The sequence below is a fragment of the Sceloporus occidentalis genome, unplaced genomic scaffold, assembly GCF_023333645.1.
Source record: "Sceloporus occidentalis isolate IW3139 unplaced genomic scaffold, rSceOcc1.0.p SCAF_35, whole genome shotgun sequence".
Classification (NCBI taxonomy): Eukaryota; Metazoa; Chordata; class Lepidosauria; order Squamata; family Phrynosomatidae; genus Sceloporus; species Sceloporus occidentalis.
In genome coordinates this window covers 2,038,808-2,052,226 of record NW_028317015.1, presented here as the reverse complement: position 1 = coordinate 2,052,226, position 13,419 = coordinate 2,038,808, and the positions used below count along the sequence as shown (strand labels likewise).

The 13,419-nt window shown below is 37.3% G+C and overlaps 1 protein-coding gene across 1 annotated transcript in view; it reads right to left on the bottom strand.

Annotated features, from left to right (window-relative positions):
* Positions 1-7,195: 7,195 nt before the first annotated feature.
* The window catches only part of LOC149297960 (protein polyglycylase TTLL10-like), a 155,309-nt gene continuing 149,085 nt past the window's right edge, over positions 7,196-13,419 (bottom strand). The window contains exons 18-22 of the mRNA XM_089487833.1: positions 12,646-12,792; positions 12,090-12,176; positions 10,873-10,948; positions 8,518-8,594; positions 7,196-7,267 (exon numbers count right to left, since the gene is read on the bottom strand). Coding sequence (XP_089343959.1) covers positions 7,196-7,267; positions 8,518-8,594; positions 10,873-10,948; positions 12,090-12,176; positions 12,646-12,792 — 459 coding nt within the window. The remainder of the gene's footprint in view (positions 7,268-8,517; positions 8,595-10,872; positions 10,949-12,089; positions 12,177-12,645; positions 12,793-13,419) is intronic.

The window sequence follows — 13,419 nt, the reverse complement described above, 5'->3', positions numbered from 1 at the left end:
GCCTGTCCAAATGGAACATATTACGACAGCATCAGTGGTTTCTGTGAGCCGGTGGAAAGGTGAGTGTTTTGGATCCTTTCAACATTTTGGCTTTTCTCAACATTAACTTAAATGATTACAAATGTGTCTTCTTTATCACTTCTGTTTTCATATCCAAGCTAGAAATATGGCTGAAAGTAATTGACGCCGTTGCAGGTGTTTCAGTACCAATGTGAGATCCAGCCAGAGCCAATCAAGGCTCTATATGACCCTAGACAGGGCAACCTGCCTTAGGAACATTCTTCTTTAACAGAAAATATGTCCTTCTAGGTATTTAAGAGAGGCTCGTTTGTGGCGCTGCAATGAGCCAGGGCTGGTGTCTTTCACATAAATACACCACTGACCAGATTATGTGGAACATCAAGACATGACATGACAACCTTATCAGGAAGCACAGAAACTTTTTTAAGAGACATATGTTAGAGGAGTAATTCCTCAGTTTGACAGTTTAGGGGCATATGGTGATCTCCAATTTGACCCATTAGTAATACGCCCATTGGCCAGACTAACAGAAATCTGGTTCTAATAATGATCTTTACAAGGATTCTAAGAGATAGGTGTTTCAGGTGATCACGGCAATAATGTCAACATATTACTCTCATTGACAGGCCTCTCTATCCTGTTACTCAAAGCTCTACTGAAAAAGAACTTCAGAGGTCAACCCCATGTGTTTCATATAAGAAAGGTAGAAAACAAATAATAAAACTTTTTATAAAACTTTTCTTTTCTTAGATTTACTTATAATAATATAGATTTTGTATAATAATTGGTTACATGTTTGCTCAATATTCAAATCACATTACATCATGTTAGATTTATTTATGTAGCACAAGCAGATTCTGTAGACAAATTTGAATGACAATACGCTTAACAAATGTTAAAATATACTGGTAAAGAAGGAGAAGATGGTCCTATTTAAAAATACTATTGGAATATGCAGGACTTTGCAAGTACTAGGTTGAAAAAGTACATTTTTAGTGCCTAGGTAACCTCAACATTTGTGCCAGAGTCCCAGGGTATCACAACTTATTACCAGGTCTCTTGAGCAGCTATTTTTTCTCCAGTTGGGATGAGTGGCATTTAGCCACTTCCCATAGTGTCTTTGACGTGATAAGGGCTAGCCATGCCTATGTACGACTAAACCTGCCCCTCAACTCCCACTTGGCTCCCATAGGAAGCTCCAGGTGAGCCATCTTAGAAAGTTCTATTGAAAGGTATACTGAAACCTGTACATTATGCAAATCGACAAAAGTCAGCTTCTTAATCATCACTCATAGCTCCGGGTATGGCAACCTTTTTACTGAGCCTCCAGGTGACCACTTGGGTGGAGAAAGCAGTGTTGCCCTCTGCTTATGGCCACCCTTGATGTGCTCACTTTCCAATCAGATCTACTTCTTCTTTTCCCTAGCCAAATGCCCTGGTAACCTGGGTGTGCTCATCCATCTTTAATTTTAGAATGATTAATAATACTTAATGAATTACTGGTAGCTACTAGAATCAACTAACAAAAATGAATAAACCACAAGTGAAAGTGCTGGGCTGGTAATTATTTATTATTTTCTGAAAGTTGTAGACCAAAAGGCAGTTAATATCAAAAGTGATTTCAATCTTTTAGAAATGAAATACATTTACAGTGTATGGCTGTTTGATGTGGTACATTGTGGAGCAATGCATGGTAGAAAAATCTCTGTATACTTTTTACTTTTCCTGTTCTCTTGGAATTTGTTTGCACAGAGCTGTATAGCTCCGTGCCAAGTCCCCACTGTTAAATGCAAAGGTAAAAAATAGAGTTTCGAGTTCCAATTTCAAACTTTAGTTAATCACCAGTAAGAAATCCATTTCATGTGTCCAATGAACTGATAAATGTTGCACAACATTGTTTAAACAAAAATAACAAGAGTATAATGATATATTGTATGCCAAACAGCATCATGTGTAAGACAAACAGTATCATTCCATTTGGTGGTTGCCATTAGTTTATTCTCATCAGAATGTTTTCTGGTCAGTGGCTATTTGAATGATAGTTCTTTTCTGGTTGGATTTGTAAGTATATCTCTCACAAAAGGGGAAAATGAGGAGGCTTTCCTGCTATTTACACTCTACATAAACTCTTACAGAATTAGTACTGGCAATGAAAAATAACAGAGGTGGCTTTTGTTTAGGTATGATTTTGGCAATAGTATAGCAAGTGGCTTCACACAAGTGGCATTTGATGTGTGTGTTAGAATGTGTGCCAGTATGTATGTTACATGAGATGGTGGGTCAAGGGACTGATTGGGCCACATGGCTTTACATGCTTCCCTGGCCAAAAGGTTGCAGGTAACCTTGTTACCATCCTCTCAACCTCGTTTAATTCTGCTGAAAATCTGCATTTCTTTGCTTGTAATCATCATAATTAAGAACTGTGCAGGTTTGAGCCAGAGTCTGGAGTTTCCTCGGGTCTCTGGGTCGGTTTCTACTTTCTCCAGGCAGGGAAGCGATGTTTGTCAATGCCCACTTCTCTACCACTTTCCACCCTCTTATGGTTGTCAGAGGCTAGCCTTGTCACTAGGGTGACCACATCTGCCATGATTTCTAGGACACATATTTTCTATATTGCTGACCAGCCCAGATAAAATGCTGCTCTGCAGGATGGGGGATGTATATCTGACTAATTGGTTCCCTTCCATAAGTCTATACCTCCCACAAACTGCAGGGCAGCATTTTATCTTGGCTGGTCAGCAATGTGGAAAATATGTGTCCTGGAAAACATGGCAGATGTGGTCACCCTACTTGCCCTAAAATCTATTCCCAGATCCACTCCCCCAAAAGAGGTAGCCTACCATATGAAGTTCCAAGATATGTCCATCATATGAACATGTTTTGTATAGTTTTCTATATTTCACAATAACCAACTGTAGCATCTGTTCTCACTTGATATTAGCAATCTGGTAGCGCTTTAAAAAAACAGGATTTTAAAAAAATAAATTGTGTTTATGGTGACAATAATGTTTTTGCACATTTTATAGTTATACTTTCACACCCTCTTTGTTTCAGCTTGTTCTTTAACTATGTAAATGTAATACTTTTTATGGAGAATAAAATAGAGATGGTTGTCAAAATTTAATGTAAAGTCTATGTGTGCCATAATGCTAGATAAAATGATACCTCAATACATATGGTACAAGTCAGAGGTGAACTAGATATGCATCAGAAATTATATTTTGTGGAGCCTATGAATCTATTGTTTAAGTTGCCTTCTCTTTTGCTTCCTCAGAGATTCTAGTTCTCCCGATTTTGGTTGCATTTCTAGTTTTGATGTCTGTCATTATTCATGTCCTCATCTGGAAGATTAAGTCAAGGTTGCAAATTCCAGGTCAGTATTATTCCATTTGCTAACATCTTTGGTAAGAAGATGAAAAAACACCACCTTGTGGAACGTATGCCATTATCCTTACTGTGAGTGCTACAACAAATGTAAAGATACTCTTTAACTATATACTATATGCAGCAAAAAATACGGAGACTTCAAATGGCATCAGATGCCCCTTGACTGAAGCCACTCAACATCACTCAAGAGGCATCTGACATCATCCCAGTGTAGAATTGCCCTGTTTGGTCTGGTCTGGCCGGAAGAGAGAAGATATAGCAGGCTGTGCAAACCAAGGAAACCTGCAAGTAAGAACACCTGTGAGAAACATCAGATATGTTTTCCTGCACACTGTTTTACCTAACACTTAGCTCCTAATCACACAACACTAGGTACCCTAATAACTACGCAAACTATAACACCTAGGGAGAGTTCCCCTTTAAATAACTTCTACCACTTAGCCTCAATTTTGTCCTCTGTAGTCCACGCCAAAAGCCCTAAAATCTATTCTAGGTATCTCTGAAAATGTCAAGAAAATAACTTTTCCACTTCCCAAACCACCCACACATATTGTTTGTACGATACGTTAAACCAAATTGACCTTTAAACATGTTTATATATATATATATATATGTGTGTGTGTGTGTTTCCCACTATGCTTCTGGTCCGAAGCGAATGTGTAGGAGCATGTGAGTGTTCTCATGAAAGATAAAACATCAAATTAATAACCTGCTGTTTGACAAAATGCATATAATGGACTAAAGTGGGAGGATTTTCTGGTTAATAATTATTTTAAATAGCATTAATAATGCTAATTTATTTTATTAAGCTTTGTCCAACTTGTGTGAGTTTGTTGCTGGATTTTTACCAAGTCTCATGGATACGCAGTTTAATAGATGGATGTTCTTTTCTGTGACTTGGCTGGATGAAGTTCCTAGTTTTATAAAAACTTGCAGGGGTGCAGTTATTTTGGATGTTCCTCTACCGTTATAATGTTATAATGTTACAAGTATTGTTGGCAACAGCATCCTATGGAGACTTTGCTGGCTAGGCGCAGTCATCCATTGTAAATGAAATTGGATATCTCCCTTATAGCCTACCAAATGTTCCTGTAGAAAGGAGGTCTGGGTACAACTATGATCCTCATCCAAAGAGGCCACGCTGATGTTTTGTTTCACTGCGATTTCCAAGACATTGAAGAAAAGTGGTAGAAATATTTTTATGAAAATTCTCACAAAGCCTCACAGAAGGATCCTTTGAATTTTTCAATTGTTGTTTACATGTTCATAAGTGCGTCCAACATCTTACTTCCGGATGTGGATGGACACTTTTATTTCAAGACAAATTCTGGGGGTGGTCTCACAGAGGTCTCCAGGTCCTTCCTTGCTAAACGTTAAACTAACTTTTAACTAATGTTCTTAAATTTGAAGGATGTTCACAACTGGGCACTAACATGATTGTTGATGTTCGGTATAGAGTTATGTTTCATTATTAGGGTTGAGACTGTATATTGAGATTTCTAACCCAAATTGGGCAGCATATAACATTGATACATCAGAGATATAAGAGTACCATGTGAGTTTCTGTTATTTTACTTTTTTCTCTTTCTGTCTTCTTGAACTTAAATTCTAAATCCAGCAAGAGAAAATAGATAAAACAAATTAAATAAACTACACATTAATTACTAGAAGCACTTGAATTTCCTGGTTGTATAGGATGATTTAAATTGATGAAGACCCCAAAAGGAAAAAGTAGGAGAAACCCATTTTTATTTAGAAATTTGATTATGTCTAACTGTAATATTACAATTGCCATTTCCTAGGTGAACATCCTGATTGTAATATGATTATGGCCCAGAAATATGATATTGATTCTTGGAGCTGCCAATATCCAGAAGAAGAACACGGGGAAGTCACAATGGAGAAACTGTCAATATGCTAGTTGTGATATTTCAAAATAGAGATATGCTTTCTTTCCAGAAACCTACACATTTTATTCTTTATTAAGTGTTACAATATATGGAATTGGCTGGTTGGAGTCAATACATTCAAAACCAAAGACACATAGAAGATTCTGATTCCGGTAGGAACGAACTTTGAATTGTACACATCTGCATATGATGTTTGCAAAAATAAATATTTTATACATTTTAGTGTGTAACTGAATATTTCCTATATTCTAGAACATGCAATTTTAAGAAATAATTGTGATTATGTTTGATGGGTCATTATATGGGCAGTCTCTGAGATTAGGTTGCAATGTAAGCTTGTGAATAAATCTATTTTTGTCTATAAATCTGTTTTTGTCTATCTTGGGTGGGCAGACCCCATTCTTTATTGTATCTCATTTACAATAAAAACTGATAAAATCATCATGTTTTTCAGGTGTGTTTTTCTTAAATGATCTTTCATGATTCATCATGTTTTTTTATTTACAGACGCAACATGCCTTCTCTACTTTCTTTCTCAAATGCATAATTCTATACACTTTTGTATCCAGTTAATTTTGCTGTTTGCTGTTTTGGATGGTTCATAAGAACTGTGTTGAGCGTTAGGCTGGGACCTTAGTACCAAGAATAAAGTAACACAAAACCAATAGTTTTATAAAACATCAAGATACATTAAATCGTTGTTCTCTATAAATGTGGGTGCTATTGTTAGAACATTTTATGGACTGATTCAGCTTATTACTTAGAATATGTACAGATATGGTAACATGAAAATAGGATAGCGTTCATCTCTTAATGCAATGAGGCCTATGCACCATGGTTCCATAAATCAAACAATAATTGGGGAAGCATAGACACTGTCCTTAGGTAGTCTCCATTTGCAGGGGTCATACCTTGATCGAGACTTCTGTCTTCCATTTCTGTGTTTCTCAAAAACTGTCCCCAGAAAGTTATGTTGAAATGACTGCTATTGAATATGGTATATGATTAACGGTATTCATCATAGTCACTGGCATTATAGAAATGCCCATCATTCTGTGTGACATTACATCTCAGACAAAACAAATTCATTTTGACGGCACTTGCTTTTCATTCCACCAAATAAATGGTATACCTTCTTCTCCTTTGCCTGTATCTTTGTGGAAGCATAAAAAAATGTCCTAAGATTTTTTTTTGAAAGAAAGCTTACCTCAAGTAGATTACTTATAGTAGCTTACCTTATGGCAGGGGTGTCCAACCTGTGGCCCTCCAGCTGCTGCAGGACTACATCTCCCATAATGCTCTTTCAGCTAAGTGGCAGGCTGAGGGGTATGGGAGATGTAGTCTTGCAGCAGCTGGAGGGCCGCAGGTTGGACACCCCTGCCTTATTGTAATTTAAAAGGTAATTGACAATTAACAAGCGTCTGGTTCTGCAAGAATGTCACATGTACATGTCAGAATGCTAGACATGTACAAATAATAAAAAGCAGATTTTTCCATGTCAATGCATTATTTTATTGCACTCATGCCTAATACTCGTTTTAATCCACTTACAAATGACCATGTATTGTATTTTTCAGCCATGATCACATGAATGCACCGTGTTCTCTGACCTTGAAAGCCAGATAGTTGCTCAAATGTTCAAATTTTTTCCACTTCCCCTTTCTACTTGTGCCGTCTTCCTGGACAACGTTCTGAATTTCTTTTATTTTGATATACAGATAACGCTGCTTTTGTAGCAACTGACATCCTCAGTCTGTGCTTTAGTCAACGATACATCAGTAATTTCCAGTTTGACTTTACAAACCACACGAGCAGTGTATGTGTTTTTCCCTTCTTGAAGGCTAACTTTTTTTCAGAACCCTTTCAAGAAATTGCTTTTATCTTTTTCTGTGTTTAGAAGGCACTGATGGTGGAGGGTGCAGGCTGATGGAACAACTGTCTTGCTCTGGCTGCAATAAAAAATTATAATTATAAAAGATCAGACATGCACAAATACAGCGGCATGGCAACACTTGGCTCACAAGTACTAAAACATTTTGCTCTGTGCCTAATTCCTATCCCCTTTTTTATTATGATAAAATATTTTGTATGTATGAATATGCCACAGAGGTTCATGGCATAAGAACATAACTAAAGCATGTAGTTAAACGTATGTATTTAGAAATATGTTTGTATAAGTATAATACTTTGCCTTCCTGCTTTTTACACAACCAGTCTCCGCTGTAATCTCTAACTTTCTCTACTCTTACCACTATTCATTTTTTGTTCCTATTCAACATTTATGTCCACTTTGTCAGAGCAGATCCATATTTAAGTAAAGTAGAAAACTGGTCAGATCTGTGGCAGAAAGGAGCAAGAAAATGCTCTGCTGATTCCATAGCTAAATTAGCATTAATATCAGCACAAAAACTGCGATGTGGGAGCTTCATGGCCAAGAAGCTGCATGCAAGCCTCAAATCACCAAGTACAATGCCAAGTGTCGGATCGAGTGGTGTAAAGCACTCCAACACTAGACTCTGGAGCAGTGGAAATGTGTTCTGTGGTGTAACCAATCACGCTTCTCTGTTTGGCAGTCTGATGGGTGAATCTGGATTTGGCAGATGCCAACATTACCTGCCTGACTGTATTGAGCCAACTGTAAAGTTTGGTGGAGGAGGGATAATGATATAGAGCTGTTTTTCAGGGGTTGGGCCTCTTACTTCCAGTGAAAGGGAAATCGTAATGCTTCAGCGAATCATGACATTTTGGACAAAGATATGCTTCCAACTTTGTGGGAAAGTCCCTTTTCTATTCCTGCATGACTAGTGTCCCAGTGCACAAAGCAAGGTCCATAAAGACATGGTTGGATGAGTTTGGTGTGGAAGAACTTGATTGGCTGCACAGAGCCCTGACTTCAACCCATTCAAACACTTTTGGGGTGAACTGGAATTGAGATTGCAAGCCAGGCCTTCTCCTCCAACATCAGTGCCTGATCTCACAAATGCTCTACTGGATGAATGGGCAAAAATTCCCACAGAAACACTATAAAATCTTGTGAAAAACCTTACCAGAAGAGTGGAAGCTGTTATAGCTGCAAAGGGAGGGACCAACTGCATATTAATGTCTATGTATTTAGAATGAAATGTCATAAAAGTCTCTGTTGGTGTAATCGTCAGGTGTCCCAGTTCTTAAACTCCATATGATGCATATATAAATGTACCTTTTGTAGATAGAATATCCATTTTTTGTAATCCTCAGCAGTCAAATAAGAGATGACAATTGTTTCCATAAGATCACCTACAACACAAACAATCAAAAGTGGATCAAAATGAACACTATGTAATGCTTTGCCTAAACACATCGATCTAATGGGTCATTAAATTATTGTTATTGTTATTTCATTATAAGAGCAATAACCAATCTGTATGCTAAATTATAATGATTTAAATGGTTCTTGCAGTGGGTAGGCACCTTCTCTCATTGAGGAACTAGATATGTTATCAAGATACCTATTATTTATGAGCAACATTTTTTTTATTTTATTTGTGTTTTGGGTTTTTTTTGTTTGAATTTTATGGCCACCAAGGTAATTGCAACATGGTTAATGATTACCACATTTGCCAAGGAGAGTGTACGCTTGACATTACTGGCGTGACAACAAGCCAGCGGTAGCTGGATTTGAGCTTACAGGCAACAGGGTGGAAGTCTAACGCCTTAACCACAACTCCAAGCCAGGGATCGAGATACCTAACTAAGATACTTAAATTTCACATATTGTATTTCCCAAGGTTTGCAGCATGAAAAGTGCTAGCATATATCATGTTCTAAGCACATTGGTTATTGAAAATTGGTAATCAAAAAGGCATGATCACAAAATAAAAACAGATATGTTAAAATGAATAGGAGGAAAAATGGCTTGTTAGGAATCAGGTCTTTTTTTATAAAATGTAATGTTTCTTCCATCTCCACTTTCTTATTTCACTACGATCACAATACCTTTGATTGAAATGTGTTATTTAGACCTCAAAATAAATGAGAATACATGAAACTTTATTTGCAACCATGGTAGTAAAAAAATGCAGTTAGCAATTTAACAGCGTAACTAGCTAGCTAGGACGTTTAACCCATTCAGTGCTGGTACTCTTACTGTTTCAAGTCCTGCAAATAATAAACTTCGATCAACATTAATCACAAGAGATTCTTTCTCAGAAAACTCAAGTTAGAAACATGCGTCTCATCTGATTAATTGATCTTAATGGTGGTTAAGTGGTTTTGCTGTTCTCAAAGTGCACGCTGTGGTGTGATTAGGTGATACGGCCGCTTCCTGTCAGATGTGTAACAGGACCCGGTCCTGTTAATTTAATGTTCCTGTTGATAAATGCCTTTTATTGTATTAATATTTATGTTGCTTCTGTAACTATATGGTAGAACTTTATATTATTGTAGCTCTGTGTGTAGTTATGCCCTGTCTTCATAACTCTGTGTCTAACCTGTCCATGTTTGAATCTATTGGCAACTTCCATAGAAAACTCGCCCTTTATCTTTGATGCCCTATTGACTATAGATAATGACAAACAGACCAATTGGTGTCCTGTATGTTTACCCTTAATCACTTTGTCTTGTGTCACAAAAATCCAATGTTTTTCCCAATAAACAGTATTCATTTTGGCATCTGATTGTGTCGTCTTGTTATTCTTGTCATGTAATTCGAGAAATTCTTTCCGCAAGCAGCATATTTACTCTAAGAACCGGAGTGGCTACCTTTGTAGCAGGCTCAGAGTGTGAGAAAAGCAAGGCACCCTCCGGTCTACCTGGATCCCCTTACAACGTGTATTTTGGCTGAGGTCACAATCATCATCACCTGCTCTTTTTCTCAGCTTTGGTAGTGCTAATTAAAATGAAATGCACCTGAAAAAAATGCTAAATAATGGTGGCAAGTAGGGCAGTACAGTTTTAATCATATGCAAGGTGCAGTCTCTGGGTGAAATATATATGTCTATTAGTATTATCATGAGGTTTCCTAATATAAAACAATAGGTAATACCATAACATTTTCAGATTCCTCTACTAGAGACCATAGTCACAGGACACTCTAATCCACCTTAAACCAGCTGCTAATAAGGGAAGTTTTCCTCAGCTTTTTCATGAGAATGAAGAACTTGGTGTTAGTTTTACTTTTTTTATCTTCTTCTGTGGCATTGAAACTAGATATTATGACTAAGCACAATACAGAGTGATGCAAGAAACAAACATTCCAAAATAGTTCTTTACTGATAAAATCAGGTCAATGACAACGGGTCCTCATCTTCAGCCCAGAGAAAGGAGTCACCCAAATGAAATAGGAAAAAATAGCCTTACAAAAATATATAAAAAAAAACAGATGCAAAAAACTCTCTGTGCACAATGGCAGCAGATTATTAATTTACTCCTATCCCATTGGGGAAATGGGATGGGGTGAGGAGAGTCAATAGCCCCCCCCCCCAAGTGATTAAACTGACCTCAAAGTTTGGACTTTTATCGTCAATGACGTTTTATCATTTTGCGTTCATAGAATGCATAATGCCAGAATACCCACCTGTGATAAGAAACTCCAGTCTCCCGTTATACACTATGCTTTCCTTGACACGAATTGCATTTAATGGAAGTGTACCCTTAAAATATAAAAAAGACATAAAATCCAGGCACTATTTTGCTATAAGAGTCATAATTCCAAAATCAACAGCATTAATGATTTAGTCGCATATTTTTTCTTTGTTAATTTATCTGGACTAGATTAATTCTACCATTTGGTTTTGTCACACAGGGGCTACGACGGAAAAAATATTTTCAAACATTTCTGTGTTATTTTAAACTATTTAAAAATGACAAACCTGTAATATATTATTTAAAGAATTAGTAGGACAATAGAGGTCATACCCTAAAACTAGAGGGTCAGAGACTCCATTGCAATGCCTAAAGAAGCTTTACTTAACTGAGATGGTGGTAGGCAGAGGGACTATCCTTCAAGCAGAAGCAGTAGAGGTTAGCATGCGTGGGGTAGAGATATGGGTATACTGAATGTAATGCAAATTAAAAGAATGGTTTTACAGCAGGAAAAAGGGGCATATTAATAGGACAGAATGACTCCTATCTACTACCCTCTCAGTAAAATTAACACTTCCGTACATTACTTTCTAGTTTTAGATTATGACCTCCAGTTCTAACATTTATTTTCATGTTAGCCATACCTTTAGTGAGGCTTAACAAAAGATATGTAAAGTGGCATAACAATCTCTTCTTTCCGCCATTTCTGTCTCCATCTATACAACCCAGCACCTTGCTTGCCTTTTCCAACATTTTGTTGCACTGCTTGCTTAGCTTTAAATCTTCAGAAATAATTACTCATAAGTCTCTGTTTTCTGTGGTACTGTGCTTTCTGTGACAGCACAGTACTCATAATACTATATTTTGTCTTTGCGTTTTTTGGGTTATATATGAAGAACATTTCTGGTATGGTAAGTGTCAAACAAAGGCCATAGAAACTAAAGGAATGGTATGGTGATTGTTATACATTTATCATTTTGCACCAGAATTGCCCTTGGTGTATAACTTCAATTTAACTGTAAGACTACTCTGCTTATGCATGCAATAAGGTTTTTAAGCATTGTACGTGCTTCTTCCCTGATGTTCTATCAACGTTCTATCAAGTATCAAAGAATGTTTTGTAAACAGTCTTCATGCAGTGGACTGGTACCAGCTTAATAAGAACCAATGGAATGTGCTTTTACAGAAGGACTAGAGTTGGACACTCACCTGATGTGTCACAGTTGTTTTCTTAGCATCTAAAGAAAGGAACACCAAGTCATCAGGAAACAGAACCAGAAGTCGATCTTCAAAGTCCTGCAGAGTAGAAAACACAAGAGCATCTTAGAAATAATATTACTGTATATATATATATATATATATATATATATACATATGTGTATGAAAATGACTCACTGGCATAGTTGGGATCTACCAACGACTGGCTACCTGAATTTCTCCCTCTTCCGAGGAAGTGCCATCAGGTGGGACTGGTGCTAGCCATTCATAAGGGTGAGGAAAGCCATATGAGGACCATGGTTAGCCAGGCAAGGGGCAGGGTTATTCACAAACAAAAGGCCCAGATAGCATTAAGTGGGTTAAGAGAGAAGGGGGGAATGGTCAGAAAGTGGGTGTGGCTACATGCTCAGAGAAAGAAGAGAGTGACCCAGAGAAACAGCACTTCACCCAGAGACTCCAGGGCAAACTCAGAGAATTCCCAGATAGGCTGACTGGTACACCCATTCTGATTTAGTTAGGTGGTTGATATGAGGTGTGGGTTGCATACCGCATCTATGGCATGAGCCACCCGTGCTGCAGACAAGAAAATAGCAGTGCCCAGGTGCTGGATTGCTTTGCCTTCCCACTTCTGGATGGGGCAATGCATTAAATATGTAATTAGTTCTTTCTTTTTCCACAATTTGTCACATGGCACCTTCAAAGATAAAGCAAAACAAAATATTACAATGACTATTTACATCACCTATATTACAAACATATAATAATATTCCCTAATAGTTTGTATGTTTGTATGTTCATAAAAGCAGGACCCTCCTTCGGTACCAGTGACTATTGGTGTTCCTGTTATTAGTAAGGTTTGTATCTTGTTTATTTTATTATGCTGGCAATGTACAAATAATATATAACGTCTGTTAGGAGCTAGACCTGATATCAAGTGGTGGAATTTAATAGCTGTGGTATGGACAGAGCTGCATATAGTGTATAATGTGCATATATTTTTAAACCTATAACACAATGGTCTAATGATCATAAAACATACAGGAACAGAAAGCTCAAAGTGAAGCGATTACAGAGCATACAAACCTAAGAAAGGGATAAAAATAAATGTTAATGATACAAAATAGAGCTATACTACCCTTACAAGTGATACCATAAACTAGTATTTGACATGTTTTAGTTCTATAAAGACCATTTATCGTGTTTTTTGGGTTGAATAGGGGGGATAGTGCCCCCATTCACTCTCACTCACTCTCTCACATTCTCATTCTAGCTCACTCTCTACTGCTCTCTAAATGTTTCCCAACCTTTTCTGCCGACCTTT